Source organism: Sarcophilus harrisii, chromosome 4 (assembly GCF_902635505.1).
Source record: "Sarcophilus harrisii chromosome 4, mSarHar1.11, whole genome shotgun sequence".
Classification (NCBI taxonomy): Eukaryota; Metazoa; Chordata; class Mammalia; order Dasyuromorphia; family Dasyuridae; genus Sarcophilus; species Sarcophilus harrisii.
The window spans coordinates 334,097,122-334,123,764 of NC_045429.1; the positions used below are offsets into that span (position 1 = coordinate 334,097,122).

Sequence of the window (26,643 nt, forward strand, 5' to 3'; positions counted from 1 at the left end):
CTTCCTCTAAAAGTTCTTATTAATAGGATCTGTTCCATTGTTGCAGAATGGAGAAGATAAAAGGGAGTTTTTTTTTTCCTTTTCAATTCTGCAACATGATCAGGCACAAGTGGCTTCTGCTCCCTAAGTCTGGGGGTTTTATTTTTTCATTAAATCCTCCCTCTCCTGCCATATTTACAATGCCTTCTCCCCTTATTTTAGTCATGATGGTGATGGCAACAGGCAAGAGAATATAAGATAAAAATGGTGGTCACAGAGCCACAAGTTTAGAACTGAAAAGATCTTCCTTATTTTACAGATGAGAAAATTGAAGAACAGAGATTTGGTTAAATGACTTGCCCAAAGTCACACAGAGATAAGAGCTGGGATTTAAACCTAAATTCTGTGAATTCAAATCCAGCCTTCTCTCAGTTTTATTATGCTTCTGCTCAATAATGAGAGTCCTAAATGAGGAATCAGAGACTTCAGTTCTAGTGCCAGCTCAGCCTCTCACCAGGTAGCTAATCAACCAATCAATAAACATTGATTAAGCCTTGCTATACTCCAAGGGCTGTGCTAAGTGCTGCCTTTGGGTAAATAACTTTCCTTCTCTAAGACTCAGTTCTTTTGCTTATAAAATGGGGAGAATATCTCCTATCCTGTCTACCTCCCTGGACTGTTGTAAGGATAAAAAGAGGCAACAACAAGACAATGAAAGATAATGATAGATGATGAGGATGATAGCTGAAATTTATATAGCACTTCACGGCTTGCAAAGTACTTTACATTATCATATTAGTCTCATAATAACCCTGAGAGATAGAAAACTAAGATTTTCTAAACTATACACTGTGTCATACTGATCTCTGATATAGTGACACAGTTGCTGGGAGTCAGGAGTTCAAATCTGGTCCCAGACACTTACTAGTTGGGTGACCCTGGTCAAGTCACTTATCCCTATTTGTCTCAGTTTCCTTATCTGTCAAATGAGCTGGAAAAGGAAATAGCAAACCACTCCAGTCCAAAAAACTCCAAGTGGGGTCATGAAGAATCAGACAGAACTGAACAATCACCTTTGGCTTTTAAGGCTCTTTAAAAACTGGCCCCTTCCTATGTCTTATGTCCTTCCATATTTTTCTTCCTTCTATACACCATACAATCCAGAAATACCAATTTATTTGCTGTGCCTCATACATAGAGTTTTATTCTCTATTTCCCATCTCCATTCCTTTTTACTGTCTCTTTCCCTTGTCTTCTCACCAACCCTTCTAGACATAGCTGACTTCTTTCAAGACTAAGCTCAGCACTTGTAGGAGGTCCTTTCAGGAAGCACTTTGAGGGCAGGGACTGTTTGTGCTTCTTTTTTAACCTTTCTTTAATCTCCAATATTTAGTATAAGTAACACTTGAAGAAACTAGCTCTCAGATTAATTGATTTGCTTAAGGTTACACAAACAATAATGATCAGAAATGAGATCTGAACCCCTGACTGTCAACTCCAAAGCTAATAATTATATTGTAATTAATATAAGAGAATTAATTACAATTTGGATAAAATAATTCCTTATCTGAGTCAGATGGCAAGGAAAAGGAGAGGCTAAAGAAAATTAGCTGTAGATTAGTCAGACTCATATTTCATCCTAGAATATGACTTTGAGGCTTCTCTGTTTCTACCACATCTAGGGAAAGGCAGGACTTCATTCTTCTCCATTCTGTTTTTTGTTTTTTTTTTTCTTTTTCCGATTTTCCACCCTAGACTTAGTTTAATTTTCTTGGTATTCTATTCCGGTTAACTTGGCTCAAGTTGTTTCTGTTTCCATCTGTTCCATTCAATTTGACATTTCAGCTTCCTTCCCTGACCCCCCACTTGCTCAATGTATTTCCTTTTGATTGTTCCATCGATGTCTTCCACAAACACTAGTTTCTCACAGGACCTCCTGTTATATCTGTGTCTCGGATCATTGGCTCTCCCATTTCAGTGAAGCTCTGATACACAGATTAGAAAAGAACAGGCAGGAAAAGTGACTCAGAGGGTGGAGCACTGGACTTGGCAGCAGGAAGAGCCAAGTTCAAATCCTGCCTGAAACACTTAGTAACTGTGTGATTCTGGACAAGATACTTTATTTCTGCTTGTCTCATTTTCTTTATCTATAAAATGAAGAGGTTGGCCTCTATAGCCCATTTCATCTCCAAATATACCTTCCTATGAGCCTACAACAGTTTCTGAGAACCTTAAATGCTTGTCTGTGCTTGTAAAATTCCCTTGTCCTTTTACCCTGCCTGACAATTAAACCTTGAAGCCTCAGCTGACCTTCCTTCCTTCCTTTCTTCTTTCCTTCCTTCTTCCTTTCCTTCCTTCTTTCCTCCTTCCTTCCTTCCTCCTTCCTTCCTTCCTCCTTCCTTCCTTTCTCTCTCCCTTCCTACTTTTTTTTCTTCCTCCTTCTCTGTCTCTCCCTCTGTCCACATGAGGAGTCATACCCTTATATATGGGTGTTCTGTCCAAAGGAATATAAATTTGGTCACTTACATTTTGCAAGATATATTGGGTTTTGCAGACTAGATTTTTTTCTTCTTTATTAATTCTGTCATCCCCCCAAAAATTTATTCCTTTGTCACATATCCTTTTCATTTAGGACTTTTTGAAATATAGCTGGGGAAAACTTGGCTTTGATAAAAACTCATTGGGATTCAAAGAGAGTTACTTGGTTATGCTTTTAAACCCAAATCACTCTGGCTCTCCCTGATTGGCCAATAATAGGTCCTAGTCCAAGTCTCATTTGCTCATAGTTTGGGTTTAAAAGACTCAGAGTGAGTATAAATAGCAACTGTTTCTGTTCTGGCCAGCAACTCTGAGGTTCTTCCCCTTCTGGATTGATTCTGAGAAGGCAGACAAGGTCATCTTTTGCTTCATTTCTTACCTAACTTGGATCACCCATTGGGCATTGCCTCAGTCAAACTGAGACAAGTTAAAGGTCTTAGCTTAAAAAGGCCAAGGTCTCCCACTGCATCTGGAGCCATCCTGGGCCATCACCAGTTGCCTGACCTATATCTTGCCAATGGACCCAGATGACTCTGGAGGACAGAGTGTCGCTGATGACTTTGTACAGTTCTGCCTCACTTAAATCCAATTCGTTTACAAGTCAATATATCACCCTCCAAATGTCATCGATCCCCTTGGAGAATGAAAGACAAACAAGTTCCCCTAGAGCACCTTGTGGTGACATTTGAAAACTTTTACTAATTTTGATGGGCCTTCCTGCAAAGTTGGACAAAGTGAAATCAGCTTAGCTAAATAAAGAGACAGTTACAATTGGACCTGAAGTACAACAGACAGACCCAGGCTGCCAACCTTCCTTTTCAGTGGTGTCCAAGCTGATATATTGAGAAGTTGAGGGACTTGATCCTGGTCACATAACTAGAATATCTTTGAGACATGATTAGAATCCAGGTCTTCCTGTTTCCAAAGCTACTTATCCATCTGATACATTCAGCTACCTGCCTCTTTTGTGGTTAAAAAATAATCATAAAATTTCTCATCTAGAAGCAAGGAATTATGCATTTATTAAGCACCCAGTATGTTCTGGGGAGTGTACCATGCATCTTATACATTTGCTCCTTAAAACAATCATGAGAAGTAGATGTGTTACCATCACCATTTTACAATTGAGGAAACAAGCAAAAAGAGGTTAAGTGCCATGGCCAACATCATCCAGAAAGTATCTGAGGCTGAATTTGAACTCAGGTCTTCCTGACTCCAGCCCAGAGCTCTAAACACTGCACTACTGACCTGGTAGTGATCCAGTTAGGCGTGAACCTCCCATGACAACTCTTCCTTCCTTCATGATGTCCCATGAATTTGGATGAAGTTCTTTTGTCTGCATGCACATCTTCTCCATGTCTGGAATCCATTCTTTCCTCACCTTGGTCTCTTAAAAATCCCTATATTTGGGGGCAGTTAGGTGATGCAGTGGATAGAGCCCCATCCCTGAAGTCAGGAGGACCAGAGTTCAAATCTAACCTCAGACACTTAACACTTCCTAGCTGTGTGACTCCCGGCAAGTCACTTAACCCCAGTTGCCTCAGGGGGGAAAAATTCCTAGTTTTCTTCAAAGTCAGCTCAAATGTTATCTCTTATGTGAAGCTTTCCTTGATCATTTGACTCCCCTTTCAGCTTCCTCCCATTACACTGAATTGAGCTTATCCTACTTGGGAAAGACATGTAAAGGGTGGCTACATGGGTAGGGTTTTGGGGCTTTCCAGGAGGAAAGGAGGTAAAAAAAAAAAACACTGACCAAAATGAAAGTACACAGTAAGTACTTCATAAATGCTTATTAGTTAGTTGAGAGGTTAAAAATCATTAAAAGCATCTACTGAATAGATCTTACCTTAAGATATATATGTCCTGAGGACAAACTAAGAAGATTGCCAATATTCACCAGGTATAGTGAATGTTTGGCAAATAACTATTGAAATTAATCTACTTTCTTTGTTAGAGGGCAAATTCTAGAGTTTATCTTCTTTCATATTGAATGGGAATAAAGGAAAGTTAAATGTAAAACAAAGGGAAGGTGACAGGACTGACAAACAAGGCAGCAGAGGGCTGCCTTTGGAGGTGGGAGATGGAAAATTTAGATGAAGCAGAGATTATGCTGGTTTACTAGGACCATCCCATAGATCACACTTAGTGTTGTTCAGAGTCGGTTCTGGTCAATTGTGTGTTCCATCTTGCTATGTAGACATAGCATGATCTTTCTCCTCAGAGAACATATAATTAAAAAGGAGGAAAAGATACAAGAGAAGGTTAATTACACATAGATTTAAAAAAAAAGTGTCATGATTCCAGGTCTAAGAGAGGTGGTCAACCATGACTTGTTGATGGTTGGAATCAAGGAAGACTTCTTGGAGGAGATCAAATCCTTTTCAGCTTAGCAGAAAATAACAGTTTAAATTCTCTGGTTTAGCCTTTGAAAATCCAAGGCTATCTCCATGCAAGGACATTAATGTAAGAACTTACACATAATGAAGTGCAAATGGGGGAATCCCTTTTGTGAATTAGTTTTAATAAGGGAGAGGAAGGAACACTCCCCTATGGAGGCTGGGAAATCCAAGAGGACAGAAGATAGAACACAGAATAGGTGTGTTTTAAGGTGTTGGGATCAAACCCTCACCTCAGTATTTCCTAAGATCAGCCGACTTTCCAGAGTCCAATGGCCTTTAGGTTCAGGGACCTTGCCTGATGAGTAGTCTGCTTGCAAACTTAAAAGAAAAATTTTCTCTTTCAGTTTCAGACGCTGGCCCAATGTTTTCCTAAAGCAGGCAATCCTGAACAAATCAACCCCAGGTTGCCCTCCCACTCAGCTTCCTTCCTTCCCAGCTAGAAGAGAACTGAATCAATCATGATGACAAAGCCCCTTCAATTGTTGGAAGGGACAATTTGGGGGCCTAATCCTATCCATGTGTTCTCCCTAAAGGAAATCCAGCAGCACACAGGCGCCTATGAAAATCAGCTGCCTCTTTCTGACTTTGCCCACCTCAAAAGTTTCCATTTTTCAGCAGGCAATGTGAACAAGTGGTATTTGTCATGAAGCAAGCTTAATTCACAGTTAATGTATTTGTCTGATAATATCTGTACCTTGTGGTGTTCAAGTCAACACATCAAGTTGAGAACATTATTAAGTGGCTACTGTTTGCCAAGCACTGTGCCAAGTGTTGGGAATACAAGTTAAAAGAACTCAGACTAATGGAGATAGAGCTGGTGGGGAAAGAAGTCAGCATACAAATAACTATGTACAAACAAGATAAATTGGAAGTAATCAATAGAGAAAAGGCACTAGCATTCCAAGGGACCAAGAAAACATTTTATGTAGAAGGTGAGAGCCAGAGCTTGAAAGGAACTGGAGAAGTCAAGAGGGGACACTGAGAAGGAAGAAATGGCAGGAGATTGGAAAGAATTGAAATATCCTAGAATTGATATCAGTGTAGAAGGAGCAAGGGAGTTTCTAAAAGAGAAAGATGATTTTCAGTGTTTTCTCAGCCTCTTGCGAATGTCCCAGACTACGGCTCACGAACTACTTTTTGTCTGGGATGAGGTTGAGCATTGTTCATGGACAGGGCTGGCACAGGACCAACATGAGTGTTGGGAAGGAAAAATAAGCCCGGGAAAGAGGAATATAGCATAAGGAAAGAAGTGAGAAAGAAAGGAGGGGTGGGGAATGATATTACCACTCAAGAGGGGTCATTCTCTGCCCTCAACTCCATGGGTTGTCAAAAGGACTTAGGACCATGGTACCAGCACACTGGTTGTGACTCCATGATCCTTTTTAGAAATAAAAAATAATAGTTCTCACTTCCTAATATAAATATGACAATAAAAAGCTCATGTTTCTATAACACTTTCATATTTACAAAGCATTTCCTTCACAACAATCCCACCTGGTAGAAAAAGCAAATGTGATTATCCCCAATTTACACACATGGAAACAGTTTCAGAGAGATTGAACGATTTATCCATCTATGATCCAACAACTAGTGAATATCAAAGCTGGGTGCTATCGAATCCACTAGCTTCATTTTTAGGGGAAGGCAATGATGTCCAGGGATTGCCCAACTGGCATAACCCCCCTTTCCCATTATTCTATATACATGTATAATTATTATATCTATATAGATATTTATCTATATACATACATACATATATATGTATATATATATATATATATATATATATCCAAGCTACTCATCTACTTCATCCACTGCTGTCCCCTTCTTTTGCCTTCAATCTTTCCTAACATTAGGATCTTTTCCAATGAGTCTTATCTTCTCATTATGTGGTCAAAGTATTTAACTTCAGCTTCAGTATTTGACCTACTATCCTAAATTAATATAGTATTGACTGATTTGACTTCATTGCTGTCCAAGGGACTCCCCAAAGCCTTCTCCCACACCACAATTTAAAAGCATCAATTCCGAAGCATTTGGCTTTTCTTATACTCTAACTTTCACAGCCATACATGGTTAGGAAAAAATATAACTCTGACTATATAGACTTTTGTCAGCAAGGTGATGTCTTTACCTTTTAGTATGCTGTCCAGATTTGCCATATAGTGTATAGAGGAGAACTATCCCCAGCTATCTCTTTCTATATTTAAAAAATATTTCTTTTTAAAAGAAATAATAGCTTTTTATTTTCAAAAGACGAGAAAGATAGTTTTCAACCTTGCAAAACATTGTATTCCATTTTTTGTCCTTCCCTTACCCTTCTCTCCTCCCCTAGACAGCAATGTCTAGGTATAGGTTAAACATGTGCAATTCTTGTAAATATATTTCCATATTTATCATGCTGCACAAAAAAAATCAGATCAAAAAGGAAAAAAAATTAGAAAGAAAAAAAAAAGCAAGCAAACAACAACAAAAAGGTGAAAATACTATGTTGTGATCCATATTAAGTCCCCATAGCCCTCTCTCTGGGTGTAGATGGCTCTCTTCATCTCAAGTCTAATGGAATTGGCCCGAATCACCTCATTGTTGAAAAGGGATGTTTATCACTTGATCATCGCATAATCTTGTTGCTGGGCACAACGTTCTCTTGGTTCTACTCATTTCACTGAGCATCAGTTCATGTAAGTTTCTCCAGACCTTTCTGAAATCATCCTATTGCTGATCTATACTTTGCAATGCACCCAGATGACTCTGCAGGAGAAAATGAGGCAGGTAACCTTGCACAACCTTCCCTCCCTTAAATCCAATTAACTTGCCTATCATGACATCACCTTTCTGACATCATGGTCCTCTTCAAGAATAAAGGACAAACAACAAGAATTTATATTTATGCTTTAGAGATTTATAAATATACAGCTAAATTCTGCTTAGTAGTGCGAATGATGAATCTGCAAAGCAGTTGCATTATTCAGATTTACACTGTATATGGGCTGGAGCCAATGATCATATTTTATATAATCATAATTTTTAATATAATTTTAACTATAATAGTAAAAATTCAACTACATGTGACTACTCCATGGAATTCATTGTTCACACTAATCAGGACCTCATTGTACCTGTTGTCTTCCTTCTTAGAGTGTAAACTCTTTGAGAATAAGGGATTATTGAGGCAGCTAGTGGTGCAGTGGATAGAGCATTAGCCCTGAAGTCAGAAGGACCTGAGTGAGTTCAAATCTGGCCTCAGACACTTAATACTTCCAAGCTGTGTGACCCAAGGCAAGTCACTTTGCCTCAGGGGAAAAAAAGAAAAGAAAAAAATTAGTGTACATATTTAACCAGAAAAAAATGAAAATTTTAAATAAAAGGGAGGGAAGGAAAGGGAAAGAGAATAAGGGATTATTTCATTCCTGGTGACTGTATCTCTGATACCCAGAACTATGTCACTGGCACATAGTAAATACTTAATAACCACTTAATGATTGATTGCCCTGAATACTACACACACACACACACACATATATATATATATATATATATATATATATATATATACACACATATATATGGTATATATAGCTGAATACCATATATATATATGGTATATATAGCTGAATACCATATGTATATATGGTATATATAGCTGAATACCATATGTATATATGGTGCTCTATCCACTGCCCCACCTACCTGCTCCCTGTTGATATGCTTTTGTATTTGTTTATTTGTGTATACAGATAAGGAAAATATTAGCTTGTTGGGGGCAAGGCTTGTTTTAGTTTTTTCCTTTGCTCCCCCATCATCTACCACAGAACTTGGTGCATAATAGGTATTTAATAACATCACTTTGCTGACAAAGATCTATATTGTCAAAGCCATTTTTTTTCATGTATACCTGTGAGAGCTGGACCATAAGGAAAGCTGAGCACTGCAGAAACGACGCTTTCCAATTGTGATACTGGAGACTCCTGAAAATTTCTTGAATAGCAAGGAGGTCAAATCAGTCAATACTTAAAGAAATTAATTCAGGCTATTCACTGGAAGATTAAAAACTGAAGCTAAAACTTAAATATCCTGGTCATATAATGAAAAGGCAGGAGTCATTGGGAAAGACCCTGATACTGGGAAAGACTGAAGGCAAAATGAAAAGGTGATGGCAAAGGGTGAGATGTTTAGACGGTGGTGGTATGGCGACAATAAACAAGAATAGGAACAGATTTCAAGTGGTGGATTGAAGGACCTGGTGTCCATATTGGACATGATTGAACGACCACAAGGAGTGCTTAAAAAATACTTTTTTGCATAGACCTGCCATAAGAAAGTGGCAAAACTGGAACCGATTTCCTTGGCTTCCAGTGGGGTGCTCTTGCCTTCCTACTAATTCATCTTTCCCGTCTTCTTACTTGGTACTTGTCCTTCCACACTCTACACTTTAACCAAAATATCCTACTTGCTATCTTCCACCTCCAAGCTATGACTCATGCCTAAGAGGCTCTCACTATTACAGCTCTGCTTCTAAAAACCCCACATTCTGTTCAAGGTCCAATTCAAATGTCACTTTCCTCAAGAGACTCTTTCTGATTCTGCAAATTATAATTACTGCTTCCCCATCATACTTATTTTGTATAAATGTTCTATTTGCTTTTTCATGAATGTGTTGTATTTCTCATACTCCTTTCCAGTAGATTATAAACTCTCCATTGTATCCTCAGAGACCATCATCCTGACTGGCACATAATAAATACTTAGCAAATACTTGTTGATAGATTAAATGCACATACTGTATCTCATTAAGACTTTCCCCTGCCTATTGAATGAGGAGTCTCCATTTTATAATACATCTTAACACACTATGTTCTAGCACAATAAAATAAGTGAAAACATCTAGACATCTAAGAGCTAAGAGACCTGGGTTGCCTGAGAAAGAGCCATCCATAGATATCTGGATGAATACAATGGATAAATTATCCAATCATATCTCTTGGGAAATGGAAAACAAACTAATAATCATATATTGTGACCCTGAGCCCAAGAAATGACTGGACATGGCAAGGTGGTTCCCCAGTCCCATCCAGTCCCCACCATTTGAACCAGTAATCATAGACCCACCGTGGGAGGTGAGGGGGAGACCAAGCCCACCTGGTTGTACCCTCCCCTTTGGGTCCTGAAGACTCACCTGACATGTCAGAGGCTGGACTGAGAATCATGAAGGCATCAGAGAGGCCGGCTTTCACAGGGTGCTGGGTGGAATTGATGTCCAGGACAGACATTGGGATCTGAAAGGGGGAGAAGATCCTGAAGAGACCTGGTCTGGTTGGACACATCACTTAGGGGAGACAAGGGCAGGCAGAATGACCATGAACTTTACATCCCAATGACTATGAACTTTTGCCTAGCCCTAAAGAGCTGTTCCTCCCCTGTGCCCAAAAACTAACCCACCCTACTTCACTTAGGTAATTCCCTCTAGACCTTAACATATGCAGAGAAGGTTTTAGACTGAGTTCCTACGGTGACCCCTTAGTGTCTGGTGGATCAAATCTAAATTCCTCATCTTAACCTTCAAGAATTACTCCAAAACTAGCTCATTCTTTCACCCCTCAACTCATGACTCTTACTTTGATCAATTTGTTCATCATCCACCATACTGGACCCCCTTTTATGTCTTTGCTCAGCCCTGAAACCTCTCCATTTGTCATACCAAGAGCATGTTTATTTTGCACATGCTGAAAGATCTCTAGCTTTGGAGAACTCACAGAATAACCTAATTTTTGAGTTAAAGGGGATTTGAGCAATCATTCAATCCAACCCAAACTTGACAAAGAGTTCCCATTATATATATTTAATAAACCAAGCTTGACTCAAAGACCTCCAGTGAGAAGGATCCCACTGCCTCCCAAGGCAGACCATTCATCTTTGGGACTTTGGGGAAATTTTCCTTATATTAAGCTGAAATTTGACTCTGAGTCTTTGACCTATTGATCCTGCTTCTGCCTTCAGAGTCAAGGAAAACAGTCTAGTTCTTCTTCTATCTAGTCTCAAAAATATTAGAAGGCAACTGCAGGTTGCCTTCTTCTTTCTCCAGGTTAACCATCCCCAATTTTTTCAACCAATTGTCAAATAGCCTGGACTCAAGGCCATTTTATCATTCAGTTTATCCCTTTCTGGAGACTTACATACTTATTAATATTTTAATGGGATGTCCAGAAGTTAACTTATTCACATAAAATCTGAGTAGGGCAAGACTGAGAGGGAGCATCACCTGCCTATTTTGGGAGTGAGACCTCTCTTATTTACAATCCTACTTTGCATTAGCGTTGGGGACTGCCATAATACACTGTGAACTCATATTGAATTTGCATTACAGAAAAATTCCCAGATCTTTTTCAGAGATTTTTTTTAGCCATATTTCTTGCAACTTGTTCTTCTGATGTTGATTTCTTTAACCCAAGTGTAAGACTTTAGAGTGACCCCCAATTAAATTTCATCTCCTTAGTTTCACCCTGATTTTCTAACCTTTCAGTATCTATCATCAGTTGTGTTCACTATATGATTCAAGGCAAAGATGGTTGACTTAGAGCCAGAAAGACTCAAGTTCAAGTCCTAACTTTGACACTTATTAGCTGTGTGACCTGGGCAAACCTCCTTCAGCCTAGTTTCCATAACTGTAAAATAGAGATTACAAGAATACCTATCTCATAGGGGTTGTTGTGAGGATCAAATGAGAGAGTACATTTAAAGCCCTTTGTAAACCTCAAGCACTACATAAATACCAGCCAACATTATTATTATTATTAAAGTTTTGATTCTATTATTCATATTACTATCTCAGTTATTGTTTGTCCTTCAAGAGGACTATGACATGAGGGAGATGATGTTATGGCATGCAAGTGAATTGGATTTAACTGCGGGAGGGCTGTACAAGGTCACCTTCCTCACTTTCTCCTCCAGAGCCCTCTGAGTCTAGTGGGAAGATATAGCTCAGGATGACTACAGATGGCCCTAGATCCCATGGGAGACTTTGGTCTTTTTTTAAGCTAAGGTTTTCAACAGGTCTCAATTTGACTGGGGCAGCACCCATTGAGGCAAAGAATCTCCTCTTTCCCTTAGTCTCAAAACTGAAAAGTCTCTTAGCAACAATCATCTAATCTCATCTCTTTCTTTTATAATTGAGGTAACTGAGTTCAGTTTCCTTTGATCTTATGATCTTATGACTTCCCAAAATAGTCCTGTTTAACAATTTCTTCTTCCAGAAAGCCCTCCCTGATTAACTCCATTACATTGATCACTTCTTTACTCTGAATCACCTCAGACCTCCAAAATAATATTTTTGGGGGGGAGGCAAGCGGGGTTAAGTGACTTGCCCAGAGTCACATAGCTAGTAAATGTATGAGGCTATATTTTAACTAAAATCATCCTGTCTCCAGGGCTAGTACTCTATCCGCCTAGCTGCCTTTATCCCAAATTATTTTTGCATTTAATTTGTTGGAATTAATTTGCACATGAGGGTATGTGCATGTATAAGTTTGAAAGCAGAAGCCTTGTCTTATGTTACACTTCAGTGTCCCCAGCAGGGTTCAGCAAGTTCAACAAATTTTCTAGGGACTGATCAAATGCTATTAGTTGATTATATTTCCTTGGCTTCCCCAGCTAAAGAATTGCAGAAGATTGGAGACTATCAGAGCTGGGAAGAACCTTGGAGTAGACCTAGTCAAATTCCTATATTTTAGGTTTGAAGAAACTGAGACCCAGGGACTTGCCTAAAGTAGTCTGTGACAGGATTATGACAGTGGGTCTCTTTACTTTTAAACCAGTGCCATTGTTATCATACAATGTATGGTGTTTTAGTCTTTGGCAGGGAATACCTCGTAATGGCTAATATGGTGGACTTGACATTTGCAGAACTAAGTTTGAATTCTGCTTTCAGGCTCTTAACCACTGTGTGAGCATTGAGGCAGCCAGGTGGATAGAGTTCTGAGTCCTGAGTTCAAATCCAGCCTCGGACACTTACTGGCTATATGACCCTGGGCAAGTCACTTACCCCTGTTTGCTCAGTTTTCTCATCTGTAAAATGAGCTCAAGTACCTTTGCCAAGAAAACCCCAGATAGCATCATAAAGAGTGGAATGTGATTGAACAACAACAATCATAACATGTTCATTTAGCCTCTCAGTTTCCTCATCTGTAAAAGGGGGATATCATTGGCTTGCATTATTTATCCTTCAGGATTAGGAGGAGTCGATTTTTTTAAACTTTAAAGCACTTTATAAATTGGAATTATCATGTTGTTTAGATTTCACTGCCTGACAAGTTATACCAATTGTATGTCAATTCTCGCTTATCTGTTTTGTGAACTGTCTATGATGAATCTTTCATCCTTTCTGCCAAACAACACAGTTTAGAGGCCAGCTGTTATGTGCCTACAGAATGCACGACTCTTTCCATGTCATCCTGTGCCAAAAGTAATTTGGAAGATAAAGTTACACCCTTCTCTCAAAAAGCATTGAATGAATTCCAGAGCTAAATTAGACTGCGTTCTTAGATTAATCATGCCGGGGTTTTCCTCCACGTGTGTGGGTAATTGGAAGTTATATGTGTCGTCTCTATTTCCTACCCATCCCTGCCCCCCTCATCCTCACCTCAGTTCAGTTGCTTCATTGATGATATTAATTATATATAATAATATTTTAATATATATCATATCATAAGGTCATATAATAGTATTATAGCTGACATTTCTATAATTTTTTGTCTTCAAATCTTCTTGTTACATATATTAACCCTAACTCAAGTTCTAATTCCTTGGATCTTATAACAACCCCGTGAGGCTACAGTGGACGTGTGATCCCATTGATACGGACATCCCATCCCATCCCAGCAGATCAATACCTTTACCTGCCCCTCTCATCCTGTTTGACCCTAATTCATGCCCTCCTAGGAATCCTCCAGAAGGAGTCCACCCACCATGCTGGGGACCCTTCTTCGGGTTCTCTGACGTTCTAAATCTGCTAAGGATTCCAGGGCACTAGTGCAGCCCAAACTTCTTTGCCTCTGCCCCCTGGCCCAGCTCCCAGCTGGCTTGACCCAGCCTTCTCCATCGAGGTCAGACGGATCTGATCTGGTACTCTTGTGCTCTCGGGGGCCCATTCCTGAAGAGCCTTGAAGGCAAATTATCTTCTCCCTGAATACTTCCCTTTTACTTCCCTGGTCACCCACAATGCTGAGCACCTCAGTCAAAGTGGGGTTTAGGTTCCCCCGCAGCATTAGGTGTTATTATGAAAGCAGCAAGGAAGCCTGATGCCAGATCTATTCAAAGAGAGTTTCCAGCCAGTGCTCTTTCGGCCATAGTAGCATCCTGTTTCTCTGATCAGTGGGAGAGAGGGAAGGTAGAATATGGATTCAACTAGATGGGTTTGTGTCAAGAGTCATTGGCTCCCTTTACCTTTGAATTATTTGTTCCAGATCTTAAGCAAATGCCATAGATGTCTTCTTACTGGTAAATAACTTTATAAATTCTAAAGGTTCCTGAGAGACCTTCAAAATGTTCCTGAAGTGGCAGTGGCTTTGGCAGTGAGAAGAGAAATATGTTAGTTTCCCTGTCCCTAATGGCAAACAAATTTGTTATAAAAATCTGTGCTAAAATCCTGTTATCAGAGAGGTTGGAGAAGGAAAGAAGATAGAATTTAGTTATGTAGTTGAACAGTACCTAACCCAGATGAAATGTAAAATGGCTAATTAGCAGTGCTACAAACTGTTTTATATTCTAAGATGTTTAAACATTATCCACCCAATCTATCGTTACCATGGTTACTGAATCTGGGTAATTTTATTAATGTGCACTGTAATTTTTCCACGATTAGCAGATCTTTCTGTGTAGAAATAAATTTCTTGTTTTAGAATTGATAAATAGTATGTTTTGAGTACTTCTTTTAATTCCCCCTTCTCCACCTTTGGGGAATCTCTTAGGTTTGAAAGCCATAACTTTACTATACATACTATTGTCCCTAAATGAAAGGGTTTATTAGCAGAAAAATAAATTTTAGAATAGACAACCTAATTCCTTTAATTAAAAGTCAGGCTTCATTAGTATTGAACTCAGTCCAGTAACCAAATGTCTAGGTATAGAATAGCTGTGGAACTGCAGCCCTTGTGGGTACAATGTGGTTTCTCAGTACTGGACAAGGATATATAAAATAAATTCAAAGCAATGGGGGGCATTAATAGCTAGTAGTAGCTTCATATAGGAGGTGAATTTGAGCTGAACTTTGAAGGAAGCTAGGGTTTTTTAGCAGTGAAGAGGAGGAGGCAGGGCATTACAGACACAAGGGGATAGCTTGTTCAAAGACAGGGTGACAGGAGATGGGAGCTTCTAAATACATAGTTTATTATAATGTCATTATGTTCATTATACAACTTACACACAAAAAATTAAAAATTAAAAAAAAGATGCAAAAAAAAAAAAAAAAGCTGAAACAATATTTGATCCTAGGATTAACAGGAAGCTGCTGAAGCTTCCTGAATGAGAATATGTGAGAACTGTGCTATAGGAATAGCAAAAAGGCTGGACCACAGAGTATGTGAAGGAGAGTAATGTTACCATTCTCTTTTTTTTCTTTTGAAATTTTATTTTTCAGTTTTTTTCAAATTACATTTCAATTTTCTTGGAAAGGTAAGTTAGAAAGGTTATCCAAGGTTTCAAAAGCCAAGCAGAGGATTGGATTCTAGAAACAATTAGGAACCACTGGAGTTTCTCAAATAGGGAAGTGAAATGATTAGCTTTGTGCTTCAGGAATATCAATCTGGCATAATGTATGTGGAGGATGAAAGTGCCCTTTCCTTTTCAAATAACTAAAGGATTTATTCCTTGGTGCTGTCAAAATTGTGTCCCCTTCAGCCCAAACTTCTTTTTTGTAGAAAGAATGAATTAAAATGCTTATTATGTGACAAGCAATCTACTAAATGCTGGGGCTACAATTATAAAAATGAGACAGTCCCTGCCTTCCAGAAGCTTACATTCAAATAGGGGGAGGCAATACAATAGAGAAGTGATGGCCAAGAAGGAATGTTTCAGTTTGGGAAGGTCCTGGCTATTTTTCTGTCTTTCTTTCAGTGCCATTTCTGTTCCCTCAGGCTGCATAATCAGGACTGTGCTGGAACAGAACAAATGTGGTGACTTCACTGTTTGATGGTAAAAAGAGGTTTTTTTTTTGTTTTGTTTTTTTGTTTTTTTTAATAAAATCTTTGCTGAAAAGAGTATTGGAAGAAGACAAAGAAGGAATCCGTTGAGGGTGGGGTGGGGAGGTTAATAGCAGGGCAAGTAAAGGAACAGAATTATGCAAAGAGTCAACAGGGATAGGAAAGATGTGTGTGTGGGTGGGTGTATGTATATATCTGCATATGTATACATAAATATATCCTTTTTTAACTACAGACTGCTTGAGAGTGGTGGCAGAGATGAAAAGGGGAAAAATAAAGTAAAAAAGTTGTGCATCAGAGAACAAAAGAATGATTTACAAGAAAGTAAAAATGGATACTCATGAATATAATTTCTTCTATTAATATATATATATATATTTTCTTGAACTGGTAATTTGGTATTATATATTTTGAATCCTCCCTGATGTTCTGCTGGGCACATGACAATGTTCTTTTTTATTTTGTATTCCTTTCTGGTTTTCTTTTTTTCTCTTATTTTATTTTTTTAAAATAAAAAAAAAATAAAATAAAAGAGAGAAAAGTAAAATAAAAAATCTATTCTAAAAATATAATAAAATAGAATTTTTGAAAATCATCACTAAGATGCAAATCTGAGCTACTTTTAAAAAAATAAAATTTTTGCTGATATTTTCTAATGTTTGTCTGTTGTCCTTCCAGTTTCATCACTAAATACTTTGGGGATTGATTTTGGTTAACTGAGTATCTCACCAAACTTCCTTTAAATCTACTTCTTCTTCTACTACTTCTCATTACTTTTATATGGTTTGTAATTTTCCATCATCTTGCATAAGTTTTTACAAATTAATTTATATTCTTAACTGCTGTTGCCCTTGGGCACCATATTCTCCGCAAAGGCAGTTTCTTGGTTCTTTGGTCTTTTCCTTATAACAAATGTGCCTACCCATGCACTATATAGTGATATTTAGTCCAGAGTTTGCAACCTGGTATGTGATGTTATGTATATGTATTTGCATATGATCTGTGTGTTGAGTCTTACAGGTTCTCAAGGTTAGAAAGGATCTCTGATGCCTTTGAGGAAAAGATCTCAGGATCTAGTTCATACCCAACAAGGATCTCTGATGCAGCTGGTCATCTATCTTTTGCTGAAGAAACTCAATACTTCCTGAGGCAGCTCACTCCACTTTAGGAGAGCTTTAATTGTTAGGAAGATTTTCTAGTGTGTTATGGTGAATAGAAAACAGATATAGAGTCAGGAAGAACTGGCTTTGCATCCCACCTCTGACCCTAGCTGTGTGACTATGAGCAAATCACTTAAACTTTGGGTCTGTTTCTTCAGTGGTACTAACCTCATAGGGTTGCTGTGGGGCCTAAATATGATTATATGCAAAAAACTTTTTGCAAACTTTGAGGTTTCAAATAAATGTCTGTTGTTATTATATTAGTATGTATTTCAAGCCTAAATTTACCTTTTTGAAACTCTTCCCCGTTGTTCCTATTTCTATCTGGGATGAAACAAAACAAGGTTAATCCCATATGGGAGATAGCCCTTTATGGTTGAAAGAGCTTTAGAATTAGTGGACCTAAGTTCAAATCTCAATTCTGTCCCATTTCCACAATGACTGCCTATCTCTTTCTCTAGCTTTATTAACCACCTGGATTAAGGAACAGATATCTTGATTATCAAGTTAATAAACTAATACAAAAATTGGAGAATTACAAAAATCCAGATCAGTCTGGATGATAGGACTCAAAAACATCTTGACAGGGTAAAACATTGGACCAACAATTGGACCAATAAAATGAAATTTAATAGGAATAAATGTAAAGACTTCCACATGGGTTCAAGGAATCAACTTCCAAAGTAATTAGAGAAGAAATTATTGCTAGATAGTACTTCATGTGCAAAAGATATAGGATTTAATGGATTGTCAGCTTGATATAAGTCAATAGTGTGATATGACGTAAAGAAAATGAATGTGGGCCTTTGTTGCATTAAAAGAAGCAAATCACTTAAGTTCTATGACTTCAGTTTCTTCATCTGTAAAATGAAGGGCTTATATCAGATGACCTCTGGAGTCTTTTCTGGATGTAAATTTCTGATCTTATGGCCTTCCTTCACATGAAAACCATTTAAATATCTAAAATACACTTTTATTCCTTCCTTCCTCCTCCAAAAGTCTTTTCTTCTTAAGGCTAAACATAGCCAATTTCTTCAACCAGTCTTCACGTGAATGAATTTATGGACTTCTATCATGGTTGTCTTCCTATATTCTTACAAAAATATGATTCCTTGATTTGAAGACAATACTACAGAAGTGGTATGTGGATAGTAAGTTTATTACCTGGGTGATCTTGGTTAAGTCATTTAAATCTCTCCGGGCTTTTATTTTCTCAATTATAAAATGGAGGAGTTGAACTAAATAATCTCAGAGGTCTCTTCCAATTCTAAATCTTGATCTTAAAATTATTACCTCCCTCTTTCAGGACAATAAGCCTCTTTTAATGCAACATAAGATCACATTCACTTTCTTGGCTATTGCCTTATATTGAGCTGAAAATCCACTAAACCCCTAGATCTTTTGTCACATGAACTGCTATCTAGCAATGTTTTTCTCGTTAAATATTTTGGAAATTGATTTCTTGAACTCATGTGGAAGTTTATCCCCATTAAGTTTCATTTTACTCAATTGGTCCAATGTTCTATCCTGTTAAAATATTTTTAAATCCTGTCATCCAGATTGTTAAGCCAAATGTTCAATTTTTTGGCTTATCATATAATTTGATATGTCTTCTGTTCCTTAACAAGTGATTAATAAAGGCAGAAAAGGAGATAGGCAACCATCATGGAGGTAGGATAAGCCTAAAGATGAATTAATAGTAGAAAATAAGCAGTATGGCTGGACCTTCTTCAATATGGAAATTCCAGTCAAAGATTTATCAGCCACTCAGATGGACTAGAGCAAAGTTCTAGAATCAGAGTTTCTGCAATACATGTTTACTACATTACACTTCATTATTATTATACTTTAAGCTTATGACCATTCTTTCTCAAAGATGGCACATATAGGTGTGGGAGAATGTATCCCAGGTAACTGGGAAGGGGAGTATTATATAGCTACAATTTTTTGCCATGCAATTTTAGTAAAAGCCTTTGCTAAGAGTTAATTGTGTCTTATCAGCTGATTGTTAACGAGGACACTTGTGGGGACTCATGGGCTATATTTTTAGAGGCTTAATACCCACAAGACACTACTAGAACTTGAGATAGTAGCACTCTCTAGGTGCCCAACCTACAACCAAGAGATGGGGAAGTAGCCCACAGGGTTACTATATAATATTATTCAACTTACTCATTTTATCTAGCTTGTTTTTGTTTTGTTCTAAATATGGATGCCATTCCAGAGTCATATTCCAGTAACGGATCTCATCCCACCAAGTCTCTGAAATCTATGATTTCAAGTTTGTCTCCTTATCTTGAAGTCCCCAGCTCATCTTGCTAACAAGATATACATACAAATCCTTAATTCTTCTTGTCAACAAAATGTAAAAACTGTATTTGGTACATCTGTGTACAGGCATCTGAGATCTTTGCTTCTTATTACTGGCTCCTTTACTTGATTTAGTCTCCTATGAATTCCTAGGTATCTCCACTGCCATTCTTCTTTTTACATAGCAGTTTCTCTATAGTATCTAGATGGTGGATATACATAACTACTTTTTTCCATCATCTTTACTTTTCAGTGTAAAGTCCTTTTGATTAAACTTGCAAGAAAAGAGACAAATCTATTCTTCCCAGTCTTTCCAGAAAGATATATTTTTCATACCTAACCAACAGCCTGTCATTCCTTAATTATAAGCCATAGTTCAAAAATCCAAAACCCATTCTCAGACATTATCTTCTTAATTAATTTAAAATTCATCCCCAAATCTGAATGTCTTTTTTAAACTCTTTGACTTAAGTGGGCAGCACTGATAATAAAGACCTGTGAAGGTCGTTAGGTTCCTCCACTAGAATCTGTAATTGTAATCATTGCTATCTAAGCTACCTTTTGGCTTTATAATTTGTGCCCATTTGAATTATTAGAAATGAGTAATAATCACCAGGTTTAACAAATTAGGTTCTCTGTTATGACTTGGACACTTGCCCTAGGCAGAAGACCTATTGTTATTAAGTTAACAAATAATCAATTAGGTACCCTTCAGCAAGAATTTACTAATCATTACTACTTGTTTCCTTCCTCTGAACCCTATGAGTGATTGCTCACCTGAGATCACTTATGCATCTGCACTGTTTTTTGAAGTAGTTGCTTTCTTTTTACAGCTTTTTACTTTTTTAGGCAGAGCCTCAGCTTTATTTCTTAGCTCCAGGTATTAGCTCCCTTTTCTTTTTAGTTAATGGCATTCCCTCCTCCAATCTCCTCTAACACATAGCAGGGCTCCCCTGTAACTTTAAAGATCTTTTCTCCTTTTTTTTTCTCTCACATCGAAGCCTTTCTTCTGTAATTTTTTGATTTTTCTATTTTGGGGAATAACCTGGAGAACAGAGCTATTTCTCAAGCCTTTTTACTTTCTCTTCTAGAATGGAAATCAGCATTCATTTTAAGCATAGATAGCAGATACTTGGCTATAGCAGCACTGAAACTACTACACACTCAGTACAGGATTCTCCCTCTTCTCTATATTTGTTGGAAATGGGATCCTGTTTGTAATTACCATATCCAACCTGGCTAATACAAAACTATGTACCATGGACCTGCATCCAACCTATGTATTTTGTCTGATATGCAGTCCTGATATTATAATGTTTTATGTATTGCATGTGATCTCTTTGGTCTATAGTGTGTAATTTTAATATAGATGTTATTTCATTTCATGTAATGTAACTAGAACTTGTATTCAGTATAATCTGCAGAAACTTTAATTTTTTAAATAAGAAGAAATTATATACAAGTACAACTGAATAATAATATATTCCCCAGAATGGCTGAGCATAATCACTTGGAGAAATGTTCAGGACTCCATGTCCCACGAGGCAATGTACACAGCTAGGAATTAGGGTAATAGTGGCAAGAATTATTCAGATGAGAGAAAAGAACTTCTAAAAAAATTAGTGAGTTTAAATTTTTATTTATTTTTTGATCAATTAGCAAAAATTCACATTTTATCCCCTCCTACCAATTGATAAAGGAAAAAACAACAACCAAACTCTTGTTATAAGGGTGTATAGTCAAGCAAGACAAATTTCTGCATTGGCCACGTCCAAAAAAATATGTTCATTCTGCATTTTGTTATCTTTCATCTCTCTGTTAGGTTATTAATTCCCTAGAAACAGGGTTGGTAATTATACTGAGCAAAATTCCTAAGTCTTTCACAGTTATTTTTCTTTATACTATTGTTGTCTGTGTATATATTATTTTACTGGTACTGCTCTTTTCACTCTGTATCAGCTCCCAGGTTTTTCTGAAACCTAAATAATTTACAGCACAACAGAATTTTACCACATTTTATGCCATAACTTGTTCAGCCATTTCTCAACTTCTGGCCATCTCCTCAGGTTCCAATTCTTTGCCAATGCAAAAAGAGCTACTATAAATATTTCTGTACATTCTCAGAATTTAGTTCCTCAAGATTAAACTCTTAATTTGCTCTCTCTCTAATTTTTCCTTCTCCTTATTCCTCTTTCTCTTCTATTTCCCTGTTGAGTGAAATGTTTTTTTCATAACCAACTCTGTGTGTGGATCCTCTTTTGACCACCGGAGATGAGAATGAGACTTAGGCTTAAACTACTCCCTCCCCGACTTCCTCTTTTTTATATATTGATTTCTACTTGTGCCCCTAATTATTTAATTTTTCTCTAACCTTAAGAGGATAGGCTTTAAATGAAAATTTAAACCAGGGGAAAAGACCCAAGACCACAGTGATAGTATTAAGAACCCAGGACTGCCATAAGGTCCCTAAAGCTTCACAGACATCGGGGTGGAAGTACAGTAACAGACACTAGCTGACAATCTTGGTGAAAATTCAGAGGCTGCAAGGTAAATTCTGTCCCTATTCTTCATTCTTCATAATTGCTTTCACTAGGAGAGTAATGAATTTAGAGGATCATGTTTACCAAACTACTCAGGGGGAAAAGGCTAAGATTAAAATACTTGCTGATGAATGTCAGTGATACTGTCTTTGTTACTTGAATCATATTTGCTTCTTTAAAAATTTCTTCTAATTATAATGAAATATTTTAGTGTTTCAATGCTAGATTTGTTAATATGGTAGATTAGAATTTCAGAAGTTCATGGTCTTCAGCTGAGGGATTAGGTAGATGACAAAAATGAATCCCCATTTAATGTCCCCACAGAGGCAGTGGTCAAAAGCAAAACAGACTTTTGAGAAGGAACAGGATGAAAAGAGAAAGAAGAAGAAGAAGAAATAGAAGAAAATGAAATGGAGGTAAATACACAGTCATCACACCTGGGGATGTGAATGGGATGAGCTAACTCATAAAACGGAAGTGGATAACAGAATGGATTAAAAAACAGAATCCAACACTATGTTGTTTACAGGAGACACATGAAGCAGAAAGATACACAGAGATAAAAATAAAGAACTAGAACAGAATCTAATATGCTTCAGCTAAAGTAAAAAAGAAAAAAAAAAGCAAGAAAAGCAGGGGTAGCAGCTATGATCTCAGACAAAGCAAAACCAAAAATTGATACATTCTGGAGAACAATTTGGAATTAGATGGCTATAAAACTGTACATACCCTTTGATTCAGCAATACCCCTACTAGAGCTGTATCCCAAAGAAATCAAAGATAAACCAAAAGGAATCATACATACAAAAATATTGACAGCAGCTTTTTGCGGTGACAAAAAAAAAGGAAGTTGAGGGGAAACTCATGGAATGGGGAAGTGCTGAATAAGTGGTAATATGTGATTGTGGTGGAGTACTATTGTGCTACAAGAAATGATGAGTGAGTTAGCTTCAGAAAAACATGATCAGATCTACATAAACTGATGCAAAGTGAAGTGAAAAGACCTGATAGATCATGTGTACAGTAAAAGCAATTTTGTAATGATCAACTGTGAAAGACTTGAATATTTGATCAATAAAATGATCCAAGATGAATCCAAAGGATTTATGAGGAAAAATACTGTCTCCCTCCATAGAAAAACTGATGAAATCTGAGCATAAATTGAAGTATAATTTTCCCTTTATTTTCTTTTGCTTTTATTCACAAAAAGGATTCTACAGAGATGAAATGGGTCAGTTGTTATTGATACCTCTTTCATATCCTATGGGGGCAGTATTAACACCCATTATTTCCCTAATTATTCAGCATCATTAATATATCTGAGAAGATGTTTCAATGATTTTAAAATTATATCATCTCCCACCTAGATCTCTGTGTATATTTGATCTGGCCCAGCTATTCTTCTCAATTTTATTTTCTTTAGTGCCATTTCTATTTCCTCATGAAGCACACTGGAGATTGTGTTGAAAGAAGAAGATATTATGTGTATTATTATTATTGTTGATTCTTATTCCCATTTTATAAAAGAGGATACTGTGGCTTAAAGTTGCCTATTGACACATATCCAGTAAGAGTCAAGAGACGGCATTTGAACCCATCTCTCTCTTAACTCCAGGTCCAGTGTTCTATTACACTCTATTGCTTCTCAGACGGGCAGCCTGTCAATCCCTTTACTTACCTCCTTGTAGCCAAAGACAATCCTGCCGTCGATGTGCAGAGCTGCCTGGAAGGTGAAGCTCCCTGTATTTTCATGGCCCTGGAGGTAGACGTGATCCCACTGGACCACAAAAACTGTCCCTGAGGGAGAGGAGCAGACACCCCAGCTGAAAAGGGAAGGACAGATGGGGGTGGGGAGGCTGAGAGAGGGATCCTGTAGAGGGTATGGCCAACGTATACTGAGGACACAGATTTCAGAGCCAATGGACCCTCTTTGTAACAGATGAAGAAACAGACTAAGATATTTGCCTGAGATTACACAGATGAAAAGTGGCAAAGCTATGATTAAATCCTGGTTTCAGATACCAAATCTGACACTTTTTAAAAAATTATACCACACTGCTGGCTGCAAATTGGGTCCCCAAGGAGTGAGTTAGGAATATATTGGTACTAAGCTGACCTTGTGAGAATCTATTGTTAAATTTTCCATTTGTACCTTGGAAATTGACAAATGCTATAAATCAAGGCCTCATTGATGATTTTGTTGATTATACATTTTTAAGAAAGTGATGGAGACAATGTTAAATCAGATTAAACTTAAAAGTGTGTCATATATAGAACTGGTATTAAACATTTACCAGCACATCCTGCCATGTCTTTTTTTTTCACACCTATTCCCACCCACTGACATGAAAAGAAAAAAAAAAACTTTATTCTCCTTGGAAAGATGCCCAGGAAATATTCTGGGGAAGAAAATAATTCTCTGTAGTTGTGGGAATAGAGGCAAAGGGATGGATGAGATAGCTTGAAAAGGAGTAGGGAATGGTGATGGGTCCCACAGTGCTCCCCACCTTGAAATGCTTTATAATTTTCAGGGAAAATCTAGGCAACTGGGGAGGCCAAGTAGGGAATTTGCATGTCTCACCATTGTCAAAGTATGTGACTGTGGAGTTTGGAGAGTATCCAGGGTTGAAGTTGGCCATCAGAGGTGCCACATATTGGGTGGCTGTGAGCATCCGATGGATGACATCCCCCATGAAGATGAAGCCTATGGGAGGGAAAGGAAAGGAGAAAGAGGAGTCAGAAATAGATCAACCAGAGCTGGCTATTGTGAGAAATATTATTTTGTAATTTCGAAATAAATCCATAATTTGGTTTGATTATGAAGTTACCAAGAAAAAACAATTTGTAATTGTATCATGGAAAATACTCAGTGTACTTTTTGATAAAAACAAAACAAAACATTTATTAAGCCTGTACTATGTGCCAAGCACAAATAAATCAACCAGAACTGGCTATTGGGAGAAATATTATTTTGTAATTTTGAAATAAATCCCTAATTTGCTTTGATTATGGAGTTAACAACATAAAACAATTTGTATTTGTATCATGGGAAATAGTGCACTTTTTGGTAAAAAACAAAAACAAAAACAAAAAAAAACCCAAAACATTTATTAAGCCTCTGCTTTGTGTCAAACACTGTGCCAAACACTGAGAATACAAAGAAATACTCCTCACAGAATAACTGTCAACTGGTAGAGATAAAGTGCAAATAAACAACTGCATACAAACAACTTATAATACAGGATAAATAAGAAATAATCAACAGGGGGAAGGTGATAGAATTAAGAAATTGATAAAGGCTTCCAATATGAAGGTTGGATTTACTGTTCAGTAGTTTTAGTTGTGTGTCACTCTTTGTAATTCTATTCGGGATTTTCTTTGTAAAGATACTGAAGTGATTTGTCATTTCCTTTTCCAGTTCATTTTACAGATGAGGAAACTGAGGCAAATTGGGTCAAGTGACTTTTCCAGGATCATACAACTAGTACCTATTTACATACAACTGACCTATATTAGGTCAGATTTGAATTCAGGAAGATGAGTCTAATTGATCTCAGACCTGGTGCTTGTGCACTATGGCATCACCTGGCTACCTGCCCAGGTGGGCTTTAAGATGGGACTCAAAAGAAGCCAAGGAAGTCAAGGGGCAGAGATGAGGGGGGCTTTCCAAGAGACAGACTTGACTCATTGCAATTCACCTGACTTTTTAGTAGCCATAACCACTCTTTTTTTTTTTTCTTTAGGTAACTACTTATTTGTGTTATAGCTGTTAGTATTACTTTCCTACTTTCCTCCTCCTAGATATGTAAGTCATATGTAGCCCCATCTCTGCTGGTCCAAAGCCTATAATTGGAGGTAGGGTGGCTTCTAGAGTTGCCTTGTTATATGGTCAGAAAAATGCTTACAAGGTGGCCTCCTGCCCTGAATCTGGATCTTATAGAAAAAAAAAGGTCTCTGAAGGCAGATTAAAACATATTTTTTTACATGATCATTGGGGGAATTTATTTTGCTCGTCTATGCATATTTGGTATAATGGTTTTCTTTTTTCTTTTTCAATAGGGAAAAGGAGATGAAAAAGAAAGAAGGTAAATTTTCATGCAAGAAAGAAAAAGAAGGAGGGAGGGAGGAAGGAAGGAAAGAAGGAAGGAAAGAAGGAAGGAAGGAAGGAAGGAAGGAAGGAAGGAAGGGAGGGAGGGAGGGAGGGAAGGAAGAAAAGGATCTCTAAGAGTCTGTCTCTGAGTAAATCCCAACTTTCTATTCCTGACAGAACTGGAATGGAGCATAGGGCACAGGTAAGATTCTATTCCCTCCACTCAGATGATATGTGGGGAAGACTCCAGGGAAAAAAGCAGAATGTGGGTTTCTTATTTTTAATCCCATTTCTAACACAATAGAGGGCAGAAGTTCAAGAGTCAAGGTTCCAGAGAAATAAACTGCTCCGTAGATTATACATGTTCCCTCTCTCCTCATTCCCATCCTCTCAACACTTCCCACCATATGTATACACATATATGTATGAACTGCA

At 37.6% G+C, this 26,643-nt stretch overlaps 1 protein-coding gene across 2 annotated transcripts in view; it reads right to left on the reverse strand.

Annotated features, from left to right (window-relative positions):
• PLXDC1 (plexin domain containing 1) overlaps positions 1–26,643 on the reverse strand; it is a 149,831-nt gene that overhangs the window by 85,836 nt on the left and 37,352 nt on the right. For both annotated transcript variants that reach the window (XM_031966169.1, XM_031966170.1), the window contains exons 5-7: positions 24,700–24,822; positions 23,797–23,915; positions 10,093–10,192 (exon numbers count right to left, since the gene is read on the reverse strand). In XM_031966169.1, coding sequence (XP_031822029.1) covers positions 10,093–10,192; positions 23,797–23,915; positions 24,700–24,822 — 342 coding nt within the window. The remainder of the gene's footprint in view (positions 1–10,092; positions 10,193–23,796; positions 23,916–24,699; positions 24,823–26,643) is intronic.